At 42.5% G+C, this 25757-nt stretch overlaps 1 protein-coding gene across 5 annotated transcripts in view; it reads left to right on the top strand.

Moving 5' to 3' along the window:
- Positions 1–25757, top strand: part of me1 (malic enzyme 1, NADP(+)-dependent, cytosolic) — a 467654-nt gene that overhangs the window by 374020 nt on the left and 67877 nt on the right. For all 5 annotated transcript variants that reach the window (XM_059983100.1, XM_059983103.1, XM_059983101.1 and 2 more), the window contains exons 8-9: positions 6313–6410; positions 11587–11700. In XM_059983100.1, the coding sequence (XP_059839083.1) occupies positions 6313–6410; positions 11587–11700 (212 nt within the window). The remainder of the gene's footprint in view (positions 1–6312; positions 6411–11586; positions 11701–25757) is intronic.

Here is a 25757-nt window from a genome sequence, read left to right as displayed (position 1 = left end):
GCGGTGAGCGATTGTCTTAGATGTTCCTCTTGCGATTGCGTGACCTTATTGGGCATTGGCAACGTGGAATGCTGCAAATCCAGTTCACTGGTTTATTAGTGAGACCACTGGCAGGGCAGCTGCGTGGCCATGGTCGCAGGAGAAGCCAAGGCCTCGTGCCGCAGTCTTGCCTGCTGCAGCCATCCGGGAGGGGTGATGCCAGCTGCAGTGTGATGCTGTGTCAGTGCTAGATTGGGGGCCAGCCCCTTTTGTGCTGCTGCACTCTAGTGTTCCTTTGGCAGAAGGTGACTGGATTGTGTGCGTGCGTCTATCTGACGACTGCTAAGAACTGTTGGCTCTTCCTGACAACATCCGTGCATTGTCAATTTACAGGACATGCCGCTCAGGGACTTGGGCTGTATACGTGAAGTTCAAAGTTTGAAGTTAATTTGTTAGCAAAGTACATACATCCAGAGGCCACTCTATTAGGTAGTTGTATTTCTTTTCGTATTTGTACAATTTGTCATCTTTTGCACATTGGTTGTTTGTCTGCCTTTCTTTGTGTGCAGTTTTTCATTGATTCTAAATTTTTTAAGCCTATCGTGAGTACCCACAAAAAAAATCCCTGTATAGTATATGGTGACATATATGTACTCTGATATTACATTTTCTTTCAAAAGGTTGGATTTGTGGGAAGCAGAACAGAGATGACAATTCAGTTTTAGCAGTTTAACTCAGCATTCTCCTATCGAGCAGAAGATACAAAACCCTGAAAATATGTCCCACCTGGCTCAAAGATAACTTCCATCCCACTGTTATTAGACTCTTGAACAGACCTTTAACATGATAAGATGGACTCTTAGCCTCACAATCTACCTTGATAATGATCTCATCCGCCTGCACTTTCTCTGTAGCTGTTACCCTTTATTCCGCATTGTTATTCCTTACCTTATTCTACCCCAATGCACTCTGTAATGATTGGATCTGTATGAACAGTATGTGAGACAAGGTTTTCTTTGTGTCCTGGTACATGTAACAATAATACATAATTCCAGTATCATTGCACTGTTTCTATTTCAGATTTTAAGCATCATCATTTTTTAAGCGTACTGTCTCTTATTTTTAATACATTTTCATCACTTAAAAGCACAGTGTTTTAAAGATCAGAATTTGATTGAAGGAATTGGATGATTTTGCCTTCTGTTCACCATCGAGTCTTCATTGAGGGGCTGGCAGTGGAAAAGGTGACCAGCTTTAAGTTCTTGGCTGTCAACATCTCTGAAGATTTATCCTGGTCCCAACATACTGATGCAATCATAAATATGGCCCGCTAGTGGCAACATTTCATTAGGAGTTTGAGGAGATTTGGCACATCAGCAAAGACTAGCAAATTTTGAGAGAAGAGAGTGCATTCTGACTGGTTCCATCTGTGCCTGGTGTAGAGGCGTCCATGCACAGGATCAAGAAAAACTGCAGAAAGTTGTAAATGCAGCCAGCTCCATCATGGGCCCTACCTTCTCCAGTATCAAGGATATCTTCAAAAATAAATGGCTCAGGAGGGCAGCATCTGTCATTAGAAACCCCTGTCACTCAAAACATGCCCTCTTCTCATTACTAACTGGAGGTGCAGGAGGCTAAAGACACACACTGTACATTATAAGAACAACTTCTGAACAGACCGTGGCCACATGAACATTACCTCACGTTTCTGAGTTCTTGTCTTGCACTACTTATTTTTTTTATATTTCTCATTGTAAAGTAGAATTTGTTTAAAATGTATTGCACTGTACAGCTGCCGCAGAACAGCAAATTTCACGACTTATGTCAGTAGTGATAAACCCGATTTGGATTCTGTTTCCGGGCAAAACAGTTTTTTAAATTTTATGTTTGCTGCTAAATATTTTCAGGGCGTTGATGTCCACGTGTGAATGTTACAGATAAACGAGGTGTAAGGCATTGTATTGAAGATTTCAGTCGGATTCACCACAGCTGTGTGGCTGTGAATGTTTCTGCACATTTGTGTACCGCTGTGAAATGGAGACAGACTCTCCTATGGACGGTCTCAAGCCCAGCTACAAAAGGAGGAGGGTTGAGCATGGGGATATGAACCCCATCCCATAAAAATCCAGTGCTACAGAAATACCAGCAGAAGTTCCAAAGGCCTCCTCCCTGGTAGAGGAAGGATTTTCACATCGAAGATGTATGAAGTCATGTGGTGAAAGTGGAAGCTATAGGAGCTGATCAGGAAAGATCTTCTATCAACCTTCTATTGGCTTAGGACTGAGGGCTCTGGCGAGCTGCTATTGGCTGCCTATGCCCTAATAGGGGCGATGGCCTTAAGGAGAAGAAAATGAAGACCGTGAGAAATCCAAAATGGGTGGGATATGCGCTTTCAATTACTGAGCAAAGCTCTGAAAGCATGATGCGGGCTAATGTTTAAGTTATGTTACATGTTATTGTCAAATATCCAAAAAGCCCAGGAGGTGATGAGAATCATGCCAAATTTCAGATACAGTAAGATGTGAATTTATTGAAATTCTTTGAGGGGGTAGTGAGTATGCTGCAGAGAACGGTCCAGGGGACATACTTTCACTGGAATGCTGGAAAGTGTTTTCACGTTGAGAAATTTACAGATTACAGTTATTGGATTATGGCATTTCAGCTTGCTGCAGAGTTCACCATCGTCAATTTGAGACTTTTATTTGCTTTGAATTATCTGTGAATTCATATGAAAATGTTTAAGTAATTAAAATGACAGAAAAGCCTCTTTCAGCTGAAATAATTAAATCAATGGATTATCGGTATTACTTCTCATTGGTTTTAGAGGAAAGGATTAACTGGGGGAAGAGAATATGTAGCTCAAAGAGAAAGTAAATTACTCTTGCTGTATTTAATGTTGTTTATGGGTATTTATTTTGAGAAATCAGTTTTAAACTGTTAAGAAAATGTGGAGTACTTGTAAATTCATAATTCTGATGATTTCTGCTGTTTTGCTGATCTAGACGGTCAAGATACTCCACAAGATGAAGCATGCAAAGGAAACAGATTAACTAATTCCATAAGACATGGGAGCAGAGTCTGCTCTGCCATTCCATCATCGCTGATTTATTATCCCTCTCAACCCCATTCTCCTGCTTTCTTTCTGTAATCTTTGACACTCTGACTAATAGATAGTCGGTATTTCGGGCTGAGATCCTTCTTCAGCACTGAGACTTTATTAATATATCTGTTTGATCTTGGTTTTCTGGTTGCCTTATTATAAGCAGTACGTAGGAAATTTAGACAGGGTGAAGAGGAGATTTAAAAGGATGCTGCTTGGATTAGAGAGCATGACTTATGATGACAGGTTGAGCAAGCTCGGGCTTTCTTCTCTGAAGCAAAGGAGGGTGAGCAGTGACTTGACAGAGGTGTACAACATAATTGAGTGACAGCCAGAGACCTTGTCCCAGGACGGAAATGGCTAATACAAGGGGGAACATATAGGGGGCCTTGAGAGTTAGTGCTTTTACACAAAGAGTGGAGAGTATGGAGGATGCACAGACAGGGGTGGTGGAGAGGCAGATACATAAGATACATTTAGATAGACACATGGATGAAAGAAAATGGAGGGTTATGTGGGAGGGAAGGGTTAGGCTGACTTCGGAGTAGAAAATAGCACATTACAGCACAGTACAGCCTCCTCGGCCCACAATGTTGTGCTGACCTTTTAACCTACTCTGAGATCAATCTAACCCTTCCCTCCCACATAGCCGTCCAGTTTTCTGCAATCTGTTTACCTACCTGAGATTTTCTTAAATATCCCTAATGTTTCTGTCTCTACCACCAGCCCTGGCAGTGCGTTCCGTGCACCCAACACTCTCCGTGTAAAATAACTAGTCTCTTGCGTCCCCCTTTTACTTTCCTCCAGTCATCTTAAAATTATGCCCCCACATATTAGGCATTTCCACCATGGGGAAAAAAGTCTCTGGCTATCCAATTAATCTGTGCCTCTTATCATCTTATACACCTCTACCGAGTCACCTCTGACCCTCACTTGCTCCAAAGAGAAAAGCTGAATTTTACTCAACTTGTCCTCATTAAACATGCTCCTTAATCCAGGAGCATCCTGCTCCTTTGCACCTTCTCTAAAGCTTCTACAGCCTTCCTGTAAAGATGCAACCAGAAATGAATGCAATGTTCCAAGTGTGGTCGAACAAGAGTTTTATTGAGCTGCAACATTACCTCATGGCTCTTGGAACTCAGCCCCCCCCCCCCCCAGCTAATGAAGGCCAACACACCATATGCCTTCCTAACAACCCTCTAACCCAATTCTCCACCACCACTACTTCATCATCTACTCCCAGTCACCGCCTGTGCCTAGTGTCACTTTATAGACATACAACCTACATACATAAGCTATCTCACGTATTGATATTTATTGTGTTTTTTATTATTATTGTATTCTTTATCTTATTGTGTTTGTTTTATGCTGCATCAGATCTGCATAACAATTATTGTGTTCTCCTTTACACTTGGGTACCTGAAATGGCATTAAACACTCTTGAATCTTGAATCCTGAATCTATTAACTTGTACAACAACTTTGAAGGATCTCCAAGCGTGGTCTCGGAGATTCCCCACAGTGTTAAGAATCCTGCCTTTAATCCCGTGTTCTGCCTTCAAATTGGACCATCCAAAATGAATCACTTTACACATTGAAAGTTTTATAGAGAGTCTATAGATCTGGGTCCTCAGCCCATTGAGTCCATGCTCGGTATCACCCACTGATCCTATAGAAATCCCATTTTCTTCTTACTCTCTTCATATTCTCATCAACTTGTCCTAGATTCTGACACCTCGACTACACACTAGGAGTAAGTTACTATACTACAGCCAATTCACAACTTTGGTATGAGTCAGGAAACTGGATCAGCTGGAGGAAACACACAAAGTCCGAGGGAGAACATGCAAACTCCACGCAGTGAGCAGGGGTTGGCGCTGAGAAGCATGCTCTCTACCCACTGTGCCACTTCCCTCTTACAATATGATTGCTGTTTTGCACTCTATACCTCTGTGCAAATGTGCTGTTGAACAGAATGCTATGTCATTCCTTCCAATTCACAATGACAATATAATGCCAATTGGTAATTTTATAATTATAGGAGTACTAATGGAAAATCTTTGCATTTTGTATCCCAGTTTAAAGCAGGGAACTGATGAATTAATAAAAATCTCTGAAATGATTGTTTCTGTAGTTATCTATGGCATACATTCAGTGCCCACTTTATTAGGTACACCTGTACATTAGGTCGTTAATGCAAATATCTAATCAGCCAATTATGTGGCAGTAACTCAATGCATAAAAGCATGCAGACGTGGAAAAGAGGTTCAGGTGTTGTTCAGACCAAATTTCAGAATGGATAAGAAATGTGATCGAAGTGACTTTGACTGTGGAATGACTGTTGGTGCCAGACAGGGTGGTTTGAGTATCTCAGAAACTGCTGATCTGGGGTTTTCATGCACAATGGTGTCTAGAGAATAGTGCAAAAAGCATCCAGTGTGTGGCAGTTCTGTGGGCAAAAATGCCTTGTTAATAAGAAAGGTCAGAGGAGAACGGCCAGACTGGTTCAAGCTGACAGGAAGACGACAGTAACTCAAGTAACCAGATGTTGCAACAGTGGTGTGCAGAAGAGCAACTGTGAATGCACAACACATCAAACCTTGTAGTGGTTGGGCTACCGCAGCAGAAGACCACAAACATGCACTCACTGGCCACTTTATTAGGCACAGGAGGTCCATTATAAACTGACCACTGAGTGTAAGTGAGGTTACTGAACTTATCTGGATTAACTCATCTTTTTATTAAATATTGGTACTAGTATTGGTTTATTATTGTCACATGTGGCGAGACACAGTGAAAAACTTGTCTTCCATGCTCTTTATGCAGGTCAGATTGTTACACAGTGCATTGAACTGGAACAAGGTAAAACAATAACAAATCAGAATAAAGTGTAAAAGTGAAAAAATGCAGAGCAGGTAAACGATAAAGAACATGATTATAATGAGGTAGATTGTGAGCAGTTACGTCCAGCTAATATTTATGTGTCATGTTCATAAAACATTATTACCACATTTTCTTGATGTACCGAATAAGAAATGTATAAAGATTAATTTAGTAAATTCAGATTTTAAACACACGAGATTTTGCAAATGCTGGAAGTCCAGAGATGCTAGAGGAACTCAACAGGTTTGGCAGCATCTATGGAGGGGAATAAACGGTCAATGATGTAACTTCTGATTTTACCATTAGGACAGTTATGTACTACTGTCACTAACGAGCGTTTTCACCATTCAGGGACAGCGGCAGTGGCCATGGCGGGCATACTGACAGCTCTCCGCATCACGAAGAACAAGCTGTCAGAACACAAGTTCTTGTTCCAAGGAGCTGGTGAGGTTAGTGTACAGATACCAATCACTGAGTTAACTGATGATAGCTCCAATGAATTAATTAGTCACATATTATTTTTCATATTCATTACTGCCTTCAGTGAGGATGTATAGGAGCCTGAAGAGACACATGCACACACTCAACATTTTAGGAATGACTTCTTCCCCATCACCATCAGATTTATGAATGGTCCAGGAACACCACATTGCTATTTTATTCTCATTTTGCACTAGATATTCTTATACATGTATTGTTGTAAGTTTAGATTAATTTTTATGCACTGTACTGCTGCTGAAAAGCAACTAATTTCATGACTTAAGTCAGTGATAATAAGCCTGATTCTGATTCCAGACACATATATGCTTATATATATGTGCTGTACTGGAGCCCAATCTCCATATTCGCCAAAGCTTACAAAACAATCATTCTCACACTTGTGCAAAACAAAGATTCTCCCACCACTATTACTATTCCACCCAATAGCAATGAAGGCCTGAGTAAACACTGGCCACTCTCCGTAACGTGGCAGATGCCTGTCAATTGAGATCATGATCAAGACTGAAGACTGTTTATTGTCATTCTTCATTGCATGAGTACAAAGGAGAATGCAAAGGTTATTCTGTCTAGGTAGCCTCCAACCTAATGACATGAACATTGATTTTCTCCAACTTCTAGTAACTTATTCCCCACACTTCCCTCTTCTTCATTTACCCACTCTGGCCTCTTTCCTCTTCTCCAGACCTACCTATCACCTCTCCCTGCTACCCCTTCTCCCGTGATCCACTCTCCTCTCCTATCAGATTCCTTCTTCTCCAGCCCTTGGCCTTTTCCACCAATTACCTCCCAACTTCTTTCTTCACCCTCCCCTCCCACCCATCTGGCTTCACCTATCACCTTCTAGCTTGTACTCCTTCCACTACCCCACCTTCTTTTCTGGCATCTTCCCCTTCTTTTCCAGTCCTGACCAAGGGACTTGGTCTGAAACATCGACTGTTGATTCCCCTCCCTAGACGCCCCCTGACCTGCTGAGCTCCTCCAGCAATTTGTGCTATGCTCTGGATTTCCAGGATATCTTGTGTTTGTGAGAATGAAATATTTGTTACTTTGGATCTGACTCAGCATAAATAAACACAATAAGATAAAGAAAGTAATAAAACACACAATAAATATAAATACATAAGACAGCTTATATATAGACTGATTTTATGTCCAGAAAGTGACACAGGAGTGTCTGTACAAAGGTGACTGAGAGGAAATGATAAAATATTGGCGGTTGGGAGTGTGGGGTGGTAGGTTAGTGAGAGGAGATGTTGATCAGCTTTACCACTTGGAGAAAGTAACTGGTTTTGAGTCTGGAGGTCCTGGCCTCCTCCCTCATGGGAGTGGAGGAAACAGTCCATGAGCAGGGTGGATGAGATCCTTCATGGTGTTGCTGGCTCTTTCTGTACATATGGTGGGTAGCCTGGTGCCAATAATGCATTGTGCAGTATTGACTACCCATTGCAGAACCTTCCTATCCACCCCAGTGTAGTTTCCGTGCTGTGCGGTGAAGCAACACGAAAGGTAAAGCACAACCATTTTAATTACATAGGTTGCCTTCTATGTAAAGGTGAGAGTTGTTTATTTAATTGATTTTTATTTATTTAGAGATACAGCGTAGAACAGACCTTTCTGGACCAATAAGCTGCACTGCCCAGCCACCCATTTATTTAGCACAATTTACAATGACCAATTAACCTACTAACCAGCATGTCTCACCATACTGTGGGAGGAAACCAGAGCACCCGGAGGAAACCCACAGGTTTATGGGGAGAACATATAGACTCAGAATCAGAATCAAGCTTATTATCACCGGCATGTCTGGTGAAATCTGTTTAGCAGCAGCAGTTAAATGCCATACATAATATAGCAGAAAAAAGTAAACATAAATAAGTAAATGAATTACAGTATATGTATATTGAATAGATTAAAAATTGTACAAAACCAGAAATAATATATACTTTTTGTGCGGTAGTGTTCATGGGTTCAATGTCTGTTTTTGAATCAGATGGCAGAGGGGATAAACTGTTCCTGAATCGCTGAGAGTCCTTATGTATGGTTCTGGAATTGAACTTTGAACTCTAAAATTCCCTGAGTTGTAATAGCACCACGCTAACTGCTACCCCAAATGGCACCCCAAATGTTATGTTATAATATATTATGATTTCTTATCAAGGCTACAAAACAAAGAACACAATAGAACCCGTTAAAAAAGAAGACTGTCTAATGTGCAGAAAAGTAAACAAATCTTGCAAACAGTAAAAGTAAGCAAGTAACATTCAGAACTGAAGTTCACGGAAGTGAGACCACAGCCACGAAGCCCGTCACAGCTGAACCAAGAGCAGTTTGTTGCAGGCCACAGCCCTTATTCAGCGCAGATACGAGCAAACCTGAACAGCGGCCCATCCCTCGCCTCCAGCCCCAACACCCTGACCCTTTTCTATTCGGCCCGGTGCTCAGCGGGTTGTTCCTCGCTCTCAGACCCAGCCCTGCTTCTTCGATATGCTCTCTGGTCTGGGGCCCGCCACTTTGATTTGGCCTGTACCTGAGCTTTCCAATCTGGCAAACTTTCTCTATCGGTTTTCTTTTGCCAACCATCTCACAGCCTGATACCCGCAAATTCTGGAAAATACGATAAAACTAAATTGTGGCTGTGGTACAAGTTACAACTGGATTGACACAGATTTTCTCAATTTCCTGTGTGCTTGCCTTCCATTTGTACATTCCTAGCAAACAGTGAGGTTGATCTCATAAACAATCTGTCAGAATACATAAACACAAGAGATGATGGAAATCTTGAGGAACACACAGAAAAAATGCTGGAGGAACTCAGCAGGTCAGGCAGCATCTATGGAGAGGAATAAACAGTCAGCTTTTTCAGCCAAGATCCTTCATCAGAACGCATGACCTGTTCAGTAAACTATAACATAACAAGTTGGGTTTCAAAGCTGTTGCCGTATTAGTGAAACTCCTTCCAGTTATTAACACCTATGGCCTTCGCAGAATTGTCCACTCAGCTCCCCTCAGGTTCCCCAGTTTAGACAGTCTGCTTGAAGGGGTACATCTTGCCTTCTTGTATCGAGTGACGACATTTTAAGTTTACATGCAATGAAAGTGATTATGTAAAGCGTGAGGCGTAAAGGTGAAATAAATCCCTAATTAAAGTGTTAATCAATAGAAACAAAATATATGATTTTCTGATGGTGACTTTCTGTAAGCACCAGGAATGTGCTTAGTTTATTAGAACATCGAACATTAGAGCACTGTACAGTCCCTATGCTCACGAGGTTGTGTCCCTACCATCCAGGCCATGCTCTCTTCTTACCTCTGCCATTAGTAAGGAAGTACAGGAGCCTCAGGGCCCACTCCACCAGGTTCAGGAACTGTTATTACCCCTCAACCATCAGGCTCTTGAACCAGAGGGAGTAACGTCACTCGACTTCACTCACCCCGTCACTGAACTGATTCCGCAACCTATAGACTCGCTTTCAATGACTCTTCATCTCACGTTCTCAATATTTATTGATTATTTACTATTATTATGATTTATTTTTGTATTTTCACAGCTTGTTTTGCACATTGGTCATTAGTCCTTCATGTTGTTTCTGCTTTTTTTCATTGATTTTATTGCATTTCTCTGTATTCACTGCAAATGCCTGAAAGAAAATGAATCTCAGGGTTGTAAATGGAGACATATATGTGCTTTTGTAGCAGTGTGCTACACGCAGCGCTAAAATAACAACACGGAGTCGGTAAACTGCAGTTAAAGAAGATTTTATTCGAACTTCGCGGCCTCGCTTTCAAGCCTCCCTGATCCCGCCCTCCCCCGGCGCGGATGCTGTAGGGGGCACGTATTCACAGTCCCGCACGAGCTTTTCCCTTTGTTGGTGAAGCAGACCTGGCGCCCTTTTGGGACTGGCCTTTGTGCTGGTGCGCTGGCTATTTGTGAACCAGTTCGAGTGCGCTAGGAAGTGGGTCGCCACACTTCGATAATAAATTTACTTTGCACTTTGAACAGTAAGGAGCAATCACAGGAAATTGAGAAAATCTTTTCTCCTACATACCATTCCATTTTTTTAAATCAATATTAAAGTCTGCAATACAAATATCGATAGAAGCATTATCCTTGAAAATCCTGTTATCCCTATTTAATTAATATAAATCTATCAAATGTGGCTGGTGTCTGATTAAAATGCAAATATCCACATTCCTGGATCTCCAATTTCAGCAGTTCCATAATCTTAGGGTGTAACATTTCTCCCTGGAAAGCTGACAAGAATCAGGGAATTGCCTTATTTTGCTCCTGGACATCAGCCCCTGATAGTCTGGAGAGGGGAGTTGATCTTTTTATTTTATTTATTTAGGGATGCAGCACAGTAACAGGCCCTTCCAGCTCAATGAGCCTGCTCCATCCATGTGATCAGTTAACCTGGTAACCCGTACGTCTTTGGGATGTGGGAGGAAGCTGGAGCACCCGGAGGAAACCCACACGGTCACGGGGAGAATGTACAAACTCCTCACAGACAGCAGTGGGAATTGAACCTGGGTTGCTGGTGCTATAGTGGTGTTATGCTACCACGTTGCACCAATTATTGCAGTAATTTGGCACTTATTTCCAACAGTAAAGATAACAATTTCATTGTTCATTTCACTAAATGGATGGACCCAAAATAATCTAAACATTTCAGAACCCCCCTGAATCAGAATCAGGTTTAATATCACTGACAAATGTTGTGAAATTTGATTTTTTTTTCTGTCAGCATTACAGTGCAGTACATAAAAAATACCATAAGTTACAACAAATATATAGTGTAAATGGGTAGTGTTCATGGGTTGAGAGACTATTCATAAATCTGATGTCAGAGGGGAAGAAGTTGTTCTTAAAACATTGAGTGAATATCTTCAGGCTCCTGTCCCTCTTCCCTGATGGCGATAGTGAAAAGCTGGCATGGCCTGGATGATGAAGGCCCCTAATGATGGATGCTGCCTCCTTGAAGATATCCTCCATGGTGTGTAGGATTATGTCCATGATGGGGCTGGCTGTGCTACATCTCTCTGTAATATTTATCAATAATGTGTGTATTTTGCCAAAAGAAGCTGTTTTCACTCTGGTGAGCTTTCTTTTTTTGTCCCCTACTTTAGGCTGCCCTGGGAATAGCAAACCTGCTTGTGATGGCCATGGAGAAGGAAGGGCTGACTCAACAGCAAGCTGTGTCGAAAATCTGGTTGGTTGACTCTAAAGGCCTCATTGTTCAGGTAAATGTGAAACATTCAGGCAGGTAATTTGGGTATGAGAAGCACAGGTATTGTTTCTGATGTTGGGGTGTCTATGCCTCAGACACAGTCATAAATTATGTAGAACATACACTCAGTGGCCACTTTTTCCGGTACACCTGCTCATTGATGCAAATATCTCATCAGCCAGTCATGCAGCAGCACATCAATGCATATAGGCATGCAGACACAGTCAAGAGGTTCAATTGTTGTTCAGAGCGAAATGTGATTGAAGTGACTTTGACTGTGGAATGATTGTTGGTGCCAGATGGGGTGGTTTGAGTACATGAGAAACTGCTGATCTCCTGGGATTTTCATACACAGCCATCACTAGATTAACAGAGAATAGGGCAAAACACAGAAAACATCCAGTGAGTGGCAGTTCTGTGGGCAAAAACACCTTGTTAATGAGAGAGGTCAGAGGAGAATGGCCGGACTGGTACAAGCTGACAGGAAGGCGACAGTAACAGAGATAAGCACACATTACAACAGTGTTGTCCAGAAGAGCATCTCTGAATGCACAACGCATCAAACCTTGAAATGGCTGGTCTATGGAAGCAGAGGGCCTCACAGGATTCCACACCTGCACATAATAAAATGGTCACTGAGTGGTGGAAGATAGAACCGTACATGTGAGTGAGTGGGAGGGAGGAACGGGATTGGTCTTTTCTGTTGTCTTTGTGGCTTATTATGTCCTGTGTTGGTCTACTAAGCATTGTGAGCGCGCTACTGTATGTTGACACCGGACTCTAGTTGGTGACACAAACAGTGCATTTTACTGTATGTACAGCACTGTGCAAAATTCTTAGGTATATTATACAGCTAGGGTACTTAAGACTTTTGCACTGTACTGTAGTGATCTTACGTATTGTACTGTACTGCTGCCACACAAAAAAAAAAACAAATTTCATGGCATATGTGAGTGATGATAGACCTGATTTTGATATGGGTCTCTGTTGTGGACTGCGAGAGGGAAGGGGGACAGGGAGAGGGGAATCGTGGCTTAGAGAAGGGAGAGGGGAGGAAGTGAGAAGCAGCAGAGAGGCATTCTGAAATGATTAATGAACCATTATCTGGAATCAAATGACCTTGCCCAGTGTCTCAAAGCCGGGTGTGTCTGCACCTGCACCACAGTCTCCCCCGACACTCCTGTCCCACCCACCACCGGCAGCGCTCCACTCTCGCCATTCCCACATCCTTTGCTCCTGCCACATTTACAAACTTGCCCCCTGTTCCATGTTGACAAATGCAGTACTGTGCATGTGACAAATAATTACTTGCTAACATTCTTCATGCTTTGGTGCTATTGCATGCAATGCATCCATTGGCAAAATTAAAGATATTTGAAGAGTACAGGAAACAGTTGTTGTGCGAAGGAGATCCAGCCTCTAGGACACGGTGTGTTATTAAATTCTGATTGAAGATTTCAGGGTGATAAAGCTGTGCCTGATATTTGAACAGTAAGACAGATGTGAGAAATCTTTTCACCTTGGACACAAGAGAGTCTGCAAACGCTGGGAGTCCAGAGCAACACACACAAAATGCTGGAGGAAATCAGCATTTGTGCAGAGGAATAAAGAGCCGATGGTGTGGACCGTGACCCTTCATCAGAACTGGAAGGAAAGGGGAAATGTGCCAGAATAAGACAGTGGGGGAGGGGAAAGAGGACCGGCTAAGAGGTGATAGGTGAAGTCAGGTCGGTGTATTTTGCATCTTGGAAATGCAATCCAGATGAATTATTCAGAAGTCCTTCAAAGTCGATCAGACTCAGAACCATGGGAAAGGGGTTAGCATTATCAGTGGCTCTGGCTTTTCGGCCGCTGAATTTAGTCATGATGATTTACAGAATCAGGTTTCACATCACTGGCATATGGCAGAAAATTTGTTGTTTTGCCGCAGCAGTACTTTGCAATTCACAATAATAATACTATAAATTACAATACGACCATAAGGTATATATAGATGCTGTGAAGATGAAACAATTGGTTATTAGGGGAAAGAAATAAATATACATATTAAAGTTATTACGAATTCCATGGAGCATGTGGAGATCTTCCAACAACCAGGCAATCTTTCTTTCTTTCTTTCTTTTTTTTTCTATAGGGTAGTTAGGGGGGAGGGGTTAAGGGGAGGGGGTATGGGTTATATACATTGTTTTTTCATACTTTGTAATCATTTAAAAATGCAATAAAAAAAGTTTTTAAAAAAAAAAGGTATAGGAGTAGAATTAGGCTATTTAGCCCTTCGAGTCTGCTCTACCATTTCATCATGCCTGATCTCTTAACCCCAATCTCCTGTCTTCTCCCGTATCCTTTTGTGCCCTGATTAATCAAGAATCTATCAACTTCTGCCTTAAATATACCCACTGACATGGCCTCCACCACCACTTGTGGCAATGCATTCCACCGATTTACCACTCTGTCTTAAGAAATTCATCCTCACCTCCATGCTAATAGGATGCCTCTCTATTCTGAGGCTGTGCCCTCTGGTCTTAGGCTCCCTCACCATGGAAAACATCCACTTTATCGAGGCCTTTCACCATTCGATAGGTTTCAATGAAGTCAGCCCTCATTCTTCTGAATTCCAGTGAATAGAGGCACAAGGCAATCAAGTGCTCTCATGTGACAAGCCTTTCAGTCCCAGCATCAGTTTTGTGAACCTCCGTTGAATGCTCTCCATTGTCAGCACATAAGGGGCCCCAAACTGCTTACAATACTCTGAATGAGGCTTTACCAGTGCTTTATAAAGCCTCAGTGTTACATCCTTGCTTTTTTATTCTAGTCCTCTTGAAATGAATGTAAACATCACTTTTGACTTCCTCACAAGAAGGCATATGGTGCATTGGCCTTCATCAAATGTGGGATTGATCCGAGAGGTAATGTTACAACTATATAGGGCCCTGGTCAGACCCCATTTGGAGTAAGGTGCTCAGTTTTGGTCACCTCACTACAGGAAGGATGTGGAAACTAAAGAAAGGGTGCAGAGGAGATTTACAAAGATGTTGCCTGGATTGGGGAGCATGCCTTATGAAAACAGGTTGAGTGAACTCGGCCTTTTCTCCTTGGAGCGAAGGAGGATGAGAGGTGACCTGATAGAGGTGTGTAAAAGGATAAGAGGCTTTGATCCTGTGGATAGTCAGAGGCTTCTTCCCGAGGCTGAGATGGCTATCATGAGAGGGCACAAGTTTAAGGAGCTTGGAAGTAGGTACAGAGGAGATATCAGGGATAAGTTTTTTTTATGCAGAGAGGGTGAGTGCGTGGAATGGGGTGTCGGCGATGGTGATGGAGGTAGATATGATAAGGTCTTTTAAGAGACTCCTGGACAGGTACATGGAGCTCAGAAAAATAAGGGGCTATGGGTAACCCTGGTAATTTCTAAAGAAAGTACATGTTTGGCACAGCATGGTGGGCGGGAGGGCCTGTATGGTACTGCAGTTTTTCTGTTTCTATTTTTCTACAAGCGACTCAACCTGCAAATTAACCTTTAGGGAATCCCAAGTCCCTTTGCGCCTCAAATTTTTGTATTTTTTTCTCCCTTTAGAGTATTTCAACCCTTTCATTTCTTCTACCAAAGTGCAGGGCCATCCATCTCCTGATACTGCATTTTACCTGCCACTTCTTTGCCCATTCACTTAATCTGTCTTGTAGCCTCCCTCCTTCCTCAGAGCTACCTGCCTCTCCGCTTATCTTCCTATCACGTGCAAACTTTGCAACAAAAGCCATCAGTACTGTCATTCAAGTCATTGACATATAACATTAAAAGAAGAGTGAATCCAGTTGGTCAAGGAAGTCTCGAGGAGGACTTCATAGAATACATCCGTGATGGCTTTCTTGAGCAGAAGTTAGTGAACCTACAAGGAAAAATGCTATCTTGGATCTAGTCCTGTGTAATGAGAGAGGTAAGATTAACGATCTTGTAGTCAGGGATCCTCTTGGAAAGAGTGATCATAGTATGTTTGAATTTAGCATTCAGATGGAAATGAAATGGTTAGATCTAAAACTAGTGATTTATGCTTGAACTAGGGAGACTACAACAGGATGAGGGAGGAGTTGGCTAATATGGAATGGGAGCCAGGCTATTTAGTAGGACAGTTGAGGAACAGTGGAATACTTTCAAAGAGATTTTTCACAGTGCTCAACAAAATTATATTCCAGTCAAAAGCAAGAATAGTAAGTGTGGGGAGAGCCAGCCTTCGATAACTAAGGAAATAAAAGATACTATCAAATTAAAAGCTCACGTGTACAAAGTTGCAAAGAGTAGTGGGAGACTGGAGGATTGGGAAAACTTTAAAAAGCAACAAAGAACAAGTAAACAAGAAATAAGGAAAGGGAAGATAGAGTATGAAAGCAAATTAGCACAAAATATAAAATCAGATAGCAAAAATTTTTATAAATATATAAAGCGGAAGAGGGTGGCTAAAGTCAACGTAGGTCCCGTGGAAGACGATAAGGGGAAATTGTTATTGGGTGATAAGGAAATGGCTGAGGCATTGAACAACTATTTTGTGTTGGTCTTCATGGTGGAGGACACATCTAAAATGCCAAAGAAGGATGTTATGGATGAAATGGGAGGTGAGGACCTCGATAAAATCACTGTTACTAAAGAGATAGTAATGAACAAACTAGAGGGCCTGAAGGTAGATAAGTCCCCTGGTCCTGATGGGATGCACCCCAGGGTGCTGAGGGAATTGGCAGAGGCTATAGTAGACGCGTTGGTAATCATTTACCAAAAGTCTTCAGAATCTGGGCAGGTCACAACGGATTGGAAGACAGCAAATATCACGCCACCTTTTAAAAGCTTGAAGCTGTCATTAAGGAAGAAATAGTGAAACATTTAGAAAGGAGTGGTTCCATTAGACAGGCGCAGCATGGATTCGGAAAGGGCAGCTCCTGTTTGACAAATTTACTGGAGTTCTTTGAGGACATAATGAGTGCAGTGAATGGAAGGGAACAGGCGGATGTCGTATACTTGGATTTCCAGAAGGCATTCGATACGGTGTTGCACAAGAGACTTATAAATAAGATACGGATGCATGGAGTCGGAGGGAGTGTATTGGTATGGATAGTGGATTGGTTAACTAATAGAAGGCAGAGAGTTGGTATAAATGGGTGTTTCTCCAGTTGGCAGTCAGTGGTGAGTGGGTGCCGCATGGGTCGGTGCTGGGCCCGCAGCTGTTTACCATTTACATTGATGATTTTGAAGAGGGGACTGAGTGTAGTGTAGCAAAATTTGCTGATGACACTAAACTGAGTCGAAAGGCAAATTGTACAGAGGATATGGAGAGTCTGCAGAGGGATATAGATAGGTTAAGTGAGTGGACCAAGGTCAGGCAGATGGAATACAATGTTGGTAAATGCAAGATCATCCACTTTGGAAGGAATAATAGAAGAGCAGATTATTATTTAAATGGTGAAAGATTGCAGCATGCTGTTGTGCAGAGGGACCTGGGAATGCTTGTTCATGAATCACAAGAAGTTGACTTCCAGGTACAACAGGTTATTAAGGCAAACAGAATGTTGGCCTTCATTGCTAGAGGGATCGAATTCAAGAGCAGGGAGGTCAAGCTGCAACTACACAGGGTGGAGTACTGTGTGCTGTTCTTGTCTCCGTCCTTGAGGAAGGAGATTCTGGCTTTGGAGGCGGTACAGAGGAGGTTCACCAGGTTGATTCCAGAGATGGGTTTTTTGCATCTGTATTTACTAAGGAAACTGGCATGGAGTCAGTGGAAATAAGGCAAACAAGTAGAGACATCATGGAACCTATACAGATTGAAGAGGAGGAGGTGCTTGCTTTCTTCAGGCAAATCAGAGTAGATAAATCCCCAGGACCTGACAGGGTATTCCCTCGGACCTTAAAGGAGACTAATGTTGAAATTGCAGGGGCCCTGGCAGATCTATTTAAAATGTCAGTTTCTATGGGTGAGGTGCCAGAGGATTGGAGGATAGCTCATCCTGTTCCGTTGTTTAAAAAGGGCTCTAAAAGTAATCCAGGAAGTTATAGGCCGGTAAGTTTGATGTCGGTAGTAGGTAAATTATTGGAAGGAGTGCTAAGAGATATTATCTACAAGTATTTAGATAGACAGGGTCTTATTAGGGAGAGTCAACATGGCTGTGTGTGGTAGGTCTTGTTTAACAAATCTATTAGAGTTTTTTGAGGAGGTTACAAGGAAAGTGGATAAAGGGAAGGCAGTGGATGTTGTCTACGTGGACTTCAGTAAGGCCTTTGACAGGTTAGTTAGGGAGGTTCAGTTAGGAAGGTTCAGTCGCTAGGTATACATGGTGAGGTAGTAAATTGGATTGGACATTGGCTCAATGGGAGAAGCCAGAGAGTGGTAGTGGAGGATTGCTTCTCTGAGTGGAGGCCTGTAACTAGTGGTATGCCACAGGGATAAGTGCTGGGTCCATTGTTATTTGTTATCTATATCAATGATCTGGATGATAATGTGGCAAATTGGATCAGCAAATTTGCTGATTATACAAAGACTGGAGATGTACTGGACAGTGAGGAAGGTTTACAAAGCTTGCACAGGGATATGGACCAGTTGGAAAAATAGCCTGAAAAATGGCAGATGAAGTTTAATACAGATAAATGTGAGGTATTGCACTTTGGAAGGGAAAACCAAGATAGAACTTACAAGGTAAATGGTAGGGCACTGAGGAGTGCAGTAGAACAGAGGGATCTGGGAGTACAGATACAAAATTCCCTAAAAGTGGCGTCACAGGTGGATAGGGTCGTAAAAAGAGCTTTTGGTACGTTGGCCTTTATAAATCAAAGTATTGAGTATAAGAGTTGGAATGTTATGGTGAGGTTGTATAAGACATTGGTGAGGCCAAATTTGGAGTGTTGTGTGCAGTTTTGGTCACTGAATTACAGGAAGGATATTAATAAGGTTGAAAGAGTGCAGAGAAGGTTTACAAGGATGTTGCTGGGACTTGAGAAACTGAGTTACAGAGAAAGGTTGAATAGGTTAGGACTTTATTCCCTGGAGCGTACTTTTAACGTTTAAGAAGAACTTGGAGAGGTACGTGGATGAGAGGTGTATGGAGGGATACGGTCCAGGTGCAGGTCAGTGGGACTAGACAGAAAAATGGTTCGGCCCAGCCAAGGAAGGCCAGAAGGCCTGTTTCTGTGCTGTTATGTTCTATGGTTCTATGAAGGGGTTAATGTGTGAGGAGAGATTGAGTCTCCTGGGACTATACTCTCTGGAATTCAGAAAAATGAGAGAGGAACTTACAGAAACATACACAATTTTGAAAGGGATAGATAAGATAGAAGTAGGAAAGTTGTTTCCATTGGTAGGTGAGACTAGAACTAGGGAACATTGTCTCAAAATTCAGGGGAGTAGATTTAGGACAGAGATAAGGAGAAACTGTTCTTCCCAGAGAGTGGTGAATCTGTGGAATTCTCTGCCCAAGGAAGCAGTTGAGCTTCTTCACTAAATATATTTAAGAGACAGTTAGATAGATTTTTACATAATAAGGGAATTAAGAGTTATGGGGAAAAGGCAGGTAGATGGAGCTGAGTTTATGGACAGATCAGCCATGATTTTATTGAATGGCAGGGCAGGCTTGATGGGCCGGATGGCCTACTCCTGCTCCTATTTCTTATGTTCTAACACAGATCCCTGTGCAACACTACTAGTCACTGGCAGCCAAACAGAAAAGATGCCCTTTATTCCTACTCTTTGTCTCCTGCCAATTAACCAATGCTTCATCTACAGTATGCTAGTATCTCTGCAGTAATACCATATCTCTTAACTTGTAAAACAGCCTCGTGTGTGACATCCTGTCAAAAGCCTTCTGAAAACTCAAGTACATAGCACCCACCAATTCTCCTTTGTCTACACAAAGTACACTGCAGGTGCTGTGGTCAAAGCAACACGTACAAACAAGCCAGAGGAACTCAGCAGGTTGGGCAGCATCCATTGAAACGAGCAGTCAATGTTTCGGGCCGAGACCCAGGACCAAAACATTGACTGCTCATATCCACGGATGCTCCCGGACCTGCTGAGTTCCTCCAGCTTGTTTGTACATGCTCCTTTGTCTATGCTGCTTGTTATTTCTTCAAAGAATTCCAACAAATTTGTCAGGCGGCTGACTATGGTCTATTTTATCAAGTGCCTCCAAGTACCTCAAAACCACATCCTTAACAAATGACTCACAACATCTTCTCAACCACTGAGGTCAGACTAACTGGCCTACAATTTCCTTTCTTCTGCCTCCCTCCCTTCTTGAAGAGTGGAGTGACATTTCCCTTCCTCTGGAAACATGCCTGAATCAATTGATTTTTGAAAGATCATTACTAATGCCTCCACAATCTCCTTAGCCACTTATTTCCGAACCATGGCATGCAGACCATCTGGTCCCGGTCATTTATCTACCTTCAGCCATTTCAGTTTTCAAAGCGCCTTCTCCCTAGTAGAGGTAAATTCTCCCACTTCTGCCTCCTGATGCTCTCGAACTTCTGGCATACTTCCATTGTCTTCCACAGTGAAGACTGATGCAAAATACTTGTTCAGTTCATCTACCATTTCCTTGTCCCCCATTACTACCCCTCCAGCACCATTTTCCAGCCACTCTCACCTCTCTTTTACATTTAATGTATCTGAAGAATCTTTTGGTATCCTCTTTAATATTGGCTAGCTTACATTTGTCTTTCATCTTTTCCTCCTTAATTACCTTTCTAGTTGCCTTCTGTTGGTTTTTTAAAAAACTATATATATATAAAAAATTAACTTAAGTAAGTAATACAAAAAGAGAGGGAAAAATTGTGAGGTAGTGTTCATGGGTTCATTGTCCATTCAGAAATATGATGGCAGAGGGGAAGAAGCTGTTCCTGAAACATTGACTATGTGTCTTTCAGGCTCCTATACCACCTCCTTGATGGTACCAATGAGAAAAGTGCATGTCCTCGGTGATGGGAAGAGGGTCCTTAATGATGGATGCTGGCTTTTTGAGGTGTCCTGAATACTGGGAAGGCTAGTGTCCATGATGGCTGCGTTTACAACTTTCCGCAGCTTTTTTTGATCCTATACAGTGGCCCCTCTGTACCTGATGGTGCAGCAACTAGTTGGAATGCTGTCCTTAGTACATCTCCAGAAATTCGTGAGTGCCTTTGTTGACATACCAATTCTACACAAACTTCTAATGAAGTATAGCCAGTGTCATGCCTTCTTTGTAACTAGATCAATATGTTGGGCCTAGGGTAGATTCTCAGAGATATTGATGCCCAGGAACTTGAGACTGCTCAATCTTTCCACTTCTGACCCCTCGATGAGGACTGGTGTGTGTTCTCTCAACTTTCTAAAGTCCACAATCAATTCCTTGGTCTTGCTGACGTTGAGTGCAAAGTTGTTGCTGTGACACCTCTCATCTGGATGATCTGCCTTGCTCTCGTGCACCTCCTCAGTGCCATCTGAAACTCCGCCAACAATAGTTGTGTTGGCAAATTTATGCATCGGTATTGCACTTATACCTTAATTTCATCAAGATGACTCTGATTCTGATCTTGGGTTGAAGGAGGGTGTTAATTATTTGCATTGAATTTAATCTGCTAGAGTTTGCCCCCATCTTTGATCTGCTAGAGATCTTTTGGAATTTCTTGGCGAGGAGCCCATTGCTGTATTCTATCTTGCACAGAGCAGGAGGAGGTCATCAGGAGCTCTGGGAAGCTGCCAGTTATTTTCACTCCATAACTTTTCCTTCAGAGACTTGCTAATGTTCTCTTTATTTGCCCATTCCCCTTTTGAAATTTCCCACTGAATTGCTTCCAACAAGAGACATAATAGACTGCAGATGCTGGAATCCCGAGCAAAAGTAACTGCTGGTGGAACTCTGTGACTCAGGCGGCATTAGAATCAGCTTTACTAATACTGTCATTTGTCGCTTTGTGGCAGCAGTACGTTGCAATACAAAATAGCGAATAAAAATATAAATTACAATAAGAAATATATATGAAACCCCGCTGGTTTCCTCGGCTGTGTAAGTCTGGGGAAGGCACACCCCAGTCCCGCCAAACCCGTGAGATAGAGACGGCTCTCCCACCCCAGACCCTGGTCTGTGTGGATGCCACCCTGTTACAACTCAGTGCCTCGAAATAACAGCACGCTGCGTACGAGTAAAGGAATTATATTTATGAATCTTCACTAAAGGGTTAGTAAAGAAAAGAAAAAAAAAACAAAAGGGGCCCTGTTAAAATTAAACAGTCAAACGTGCACAAGTTGGAGCTCAACGCTTCCCAAAATCCATATACACCGATCCACAGTCGATCTCTGCACCTGGCTCCGTCGAATCAGTCCCCCACTGGGTCAAATCTTACAACCGGCTCTCTCCAGCATCTTCTCTCTTCCTCTCCTGCCGAACAAAGGACCCAGCTCACATTCCAAAGCTCCCATTATCTCTGACCATGACCCAAACACTGCTTCTACAGAAAGACCATTACGTTAGCAGTGAAACCCTTCCCAGTGTTACATACATATAGAGTGCTGTGCTACATATATGCACAGTGCCTATAAAAAAGTATTCACCCTACCCCCAGAAGCTTTTGTGTTTTATTGTTTTACAATATTGAATCACAGTGATTTTAATTTGGCTTTTTTGACACTGATCAACAAAAGAGACTCTTTAATGTCAATGTGAAAACAAATTTCTACAAATTGGACTAAATGTTTTAAACTTACTATCAAAATAATTGATAGTCACCCTCTTCAAGTCTGTATTTAGTAGATGCACCTTTGCCAGCAATTACAGCCCTGAGTCCTTGTGGATATGTCTCTATCAGCTTTGCACATCTGGACATTGCAATTTTTCCTCATTTTTCTTTACAAAACTGCTCAAACTCTGACAGGTTGCATTTTTCAAGTCCAGTCGCTATTCTCAATTGGAATACAGTCTGGATGCTGAATTGCTCACTTCAGGACATTCAATTTGTTGTTTTTAAGCCATTCCTGTGTGGCTTCAGCTTTATTCTTGGGGTCATTGTCTTGCTGGAAAACAAATCTTCTCCCATGTTGCGGTTCTCAGGTTTTCCTTCAGGATTTCCCTGAATTTTGCAGCAATCATTTTACCCTCTACCTTCACAAACCTTCCGGGGCCTGCTGCAGTTAAGCATCCCCACAGCATGATGCAGCCACCACCGTGCTTCACGGCAGGGGTGGTGTGTTTTTGACGATGTGCGGTGTTTGGATTATGCCAAAGCGTTTAGTCTGATGGCCAAAAAGCTTGATTTTGGTTACATCAGACCATAGAACCTTATCCCAGCTGACTTCAAAGTCTCCCACATGCTTTCTGGTAAACTCTAGCCAAGATTTTATGTGTTTTTTATCCACAGTGGCTTTCTCTTTGCCACTCTCCCACAAAGCTGTGACTGGTGAAGCACCCGGGCAACGGTTGTACGTGCACGGTCTCTCCCATCTCAGCCACTGAAGCTTGTAACTCCTCCGGAGTTGTCACAGGTCTCTTGGTGGCCTCCCTCACTTTCCCCTTCCTGCACGCCCACTCAGTTTTTGAGGACGGCCTGTTCCAGGTAGATTTATAGCTGTGCCATATTCTTTCCATTTCTTGATGATTGACTTAACTGTTCTTCAAGGGATATTCTGTGACTTGGAAATTCTCTTGTTTCCATCTCCTGACTTGAGCTTTTCAATAACTTTTGTGTCCATGGTGGAGTTTCTGCCAGGATCCTGACTCACCAGCAGCTGGAGCTTCCAGACACAGGTGTATTTTTACTCCAATCAACCCTGACTGCACACAGGTGATCTCCATTAACTAATCATGTGACTCGTGAAACCAATCAGCTGCACCAGTGATGATCTGGTGTGTCCTATTAAAGGGGGTGAATACTTAAGCAATCAATTATTTTGTGATTTTTATTTTTGTAATTAATTTAGATCACTTTGACACATAAGAGTCTTCTTTTGATCAGTGTCATTTTATATACATTATATATATGTATATATATATTTACTGTACATAGATATCTAGGGTGCCTTAGGCTCTTGCCTGTACTGTAGTAATTTTATATATTGCACTGTACCGATAGCTGAAAAAAGAACAAATCTCATGATACACCTGAGTGATGATAAACCCAATTCGGATAGGGTGTCTATTGTGGACTGAGTGTGAGAAGGGGGCAGGGAGAGAGGAATCACGTTTGGGAAAAGGGGAAGGGAGAGGGAGCACCAGAGAGACATTCTGTAACGGTTGATAAACCAACTGTTTGGAATCAAATAACCTTGCTTGGTGTCTCAGGGCTTAATTAAGCAGTGCAAAAAGAGGGCAAAAAAAAAGAAAAAAAGATAGTGTTGGAGTGTACATGGGCTCATTGTCCATTCAGAAACCTGATAGGGGAGCGAAGAAAGGGAATTACTGGAATAGGGTTGACCTTATTCTAATAGGGATCAGCCTTGTCCTAATGTAAGCATTGAAGATAAAAGTTCAGCTTTATTTGTCACGAGCTTGGAAACATGCAGTGAACTGTTGTTTGGGCCGATGACCAACACAGTCTGAGGTTGCGCAGTGGGCGGCCTGCAAGTGTTAGCTTGCTTCCAGCGCCAGCGTACGTGCTCGCGAGTCACTGACCTGAACCTGTACACCTTTGGAATTCAGGAGGAGACCAGAGCACCCGGAGGAAACCCACACGGCCATGGGGAGAACATATTTACAAGCTCCTTACAGGCAGTAGCGGGAATTGAACCCCTATCTTACAGACAGCCTTGTGAAGCCTTACGCTAGCCGCCGGGCTACCATGCTGCTATTACAGGAGTAGGAGGAGGCAATCTGGCCCACTGTGAGCGTTGACATTACCCTTGGGGCCACTCGCCACCCTGCCTCCATTATCCCTAACTCCCCTCTCGTCTGCTCTGGTCTTGTGAACGTACTCCGTCAGTCTCCACAGCTCTCTGGAGCAGAGAATTCCAAACATTCAGGACACTTAAAGAGAAGAAATCCCCTTCATCCGAAGGCACCATAAATGGGCAATGTCTTACTCTGAATTATGCCGTCTTGTTCCAGATTTCCTCATGAAGGCAGCTGTCGACACTCCCTTCTCTCTAAAACTGCAAGGTTCAATAGGATTTCTCGTTCTTCTAAACTCCTTTTACAATTGCAGCAAGTCTTCTACATTCCAATGCCTCTGCAGTGAAAGCCAACATCCTTTTCACTTTCCTAATTACTTGTTGTGTTCATGGCCAAGTCACTGGTCTCCCTCTTCACAACACGTACGAAGCACTGGAGGAACTAATCCAGTCAGGCAGCACCTTTGAGGGGAATAAACTGTCAAAGATTTGTGTGAGACACTTCATCAGGACTGGGGAGGAAGGGGACAGAAGGCAGAATGAGGTGGAGGAAAGGGAAGGAGTTCAACCTTGGAAGGTGATAGGTGAGACCAGGCGAGGGGGAAGGTGGGTTAAAGGAAGAAGTAGGGAGATGATAGGTGGAAGGAGTAAAGAGCTGACAAAGAAGGAACTTGATAGGTGAGGAGGGTGGACCATGAGAGAAAGAGGGAGCAGGAGAGGAGAAGAGAACGGGTAAGAGGGGAACCAGGATGAAGACATTCTGCATTCCCGCTCCATTTAAACATTATGATTCCAAAGTGCATGACACCACTGTTCCCCAGAAGACCTGTGTTCCCTCCAGGCAACTTATTTTCTCGCTATCGTATGTTGTCACCAAATCTGGCTGAAATACACTCAATGCTTCTTGTCTTAGGGTCCTAGTAGTCAGGACATCAAAGGTTATGGGGAAAAGGCAAGAGAATGGAGTTGAGAAAGATAATAAAACAGCCATGGTGGAATGGCAGAACAGACTCGATGGGCTGAATGGCTGAATTCTGCTCCTATATCTTCTGGTAATTATTAAATGATAGTCAAGGATCAAGCATCAACTTATTCACCATATACAATTACATGTAATAGGAGCTTGCGGTGATGTGTTGGCATAACATGTAACACAGAACAACATTCAGCAATGATAATAAATCTGAAAAATAAAGTTAGATATGGAATAAAGCGTGCATAAATATATAAATACCAGCATGTATTT

The sequence above is a fragment of the Hypanus sabinus genome, chromosome 10, assembly GCF_030144855.1.
Source record: "Hypanus sabinus isolate sHypSab1 chromosome 10, sHypSab1.hap1, whole genome shotgun sequence".
Taxonomy (NCBI): Eukaryota; Metazoa; Chordata; class Chondrichthyes; order Myliobatiformes; family Dasyatidae; genus Hypanus; species Hypanus sabinus.
This window is presented reverse-complemented; position numbering and strand designations above follow the sequence as displayed.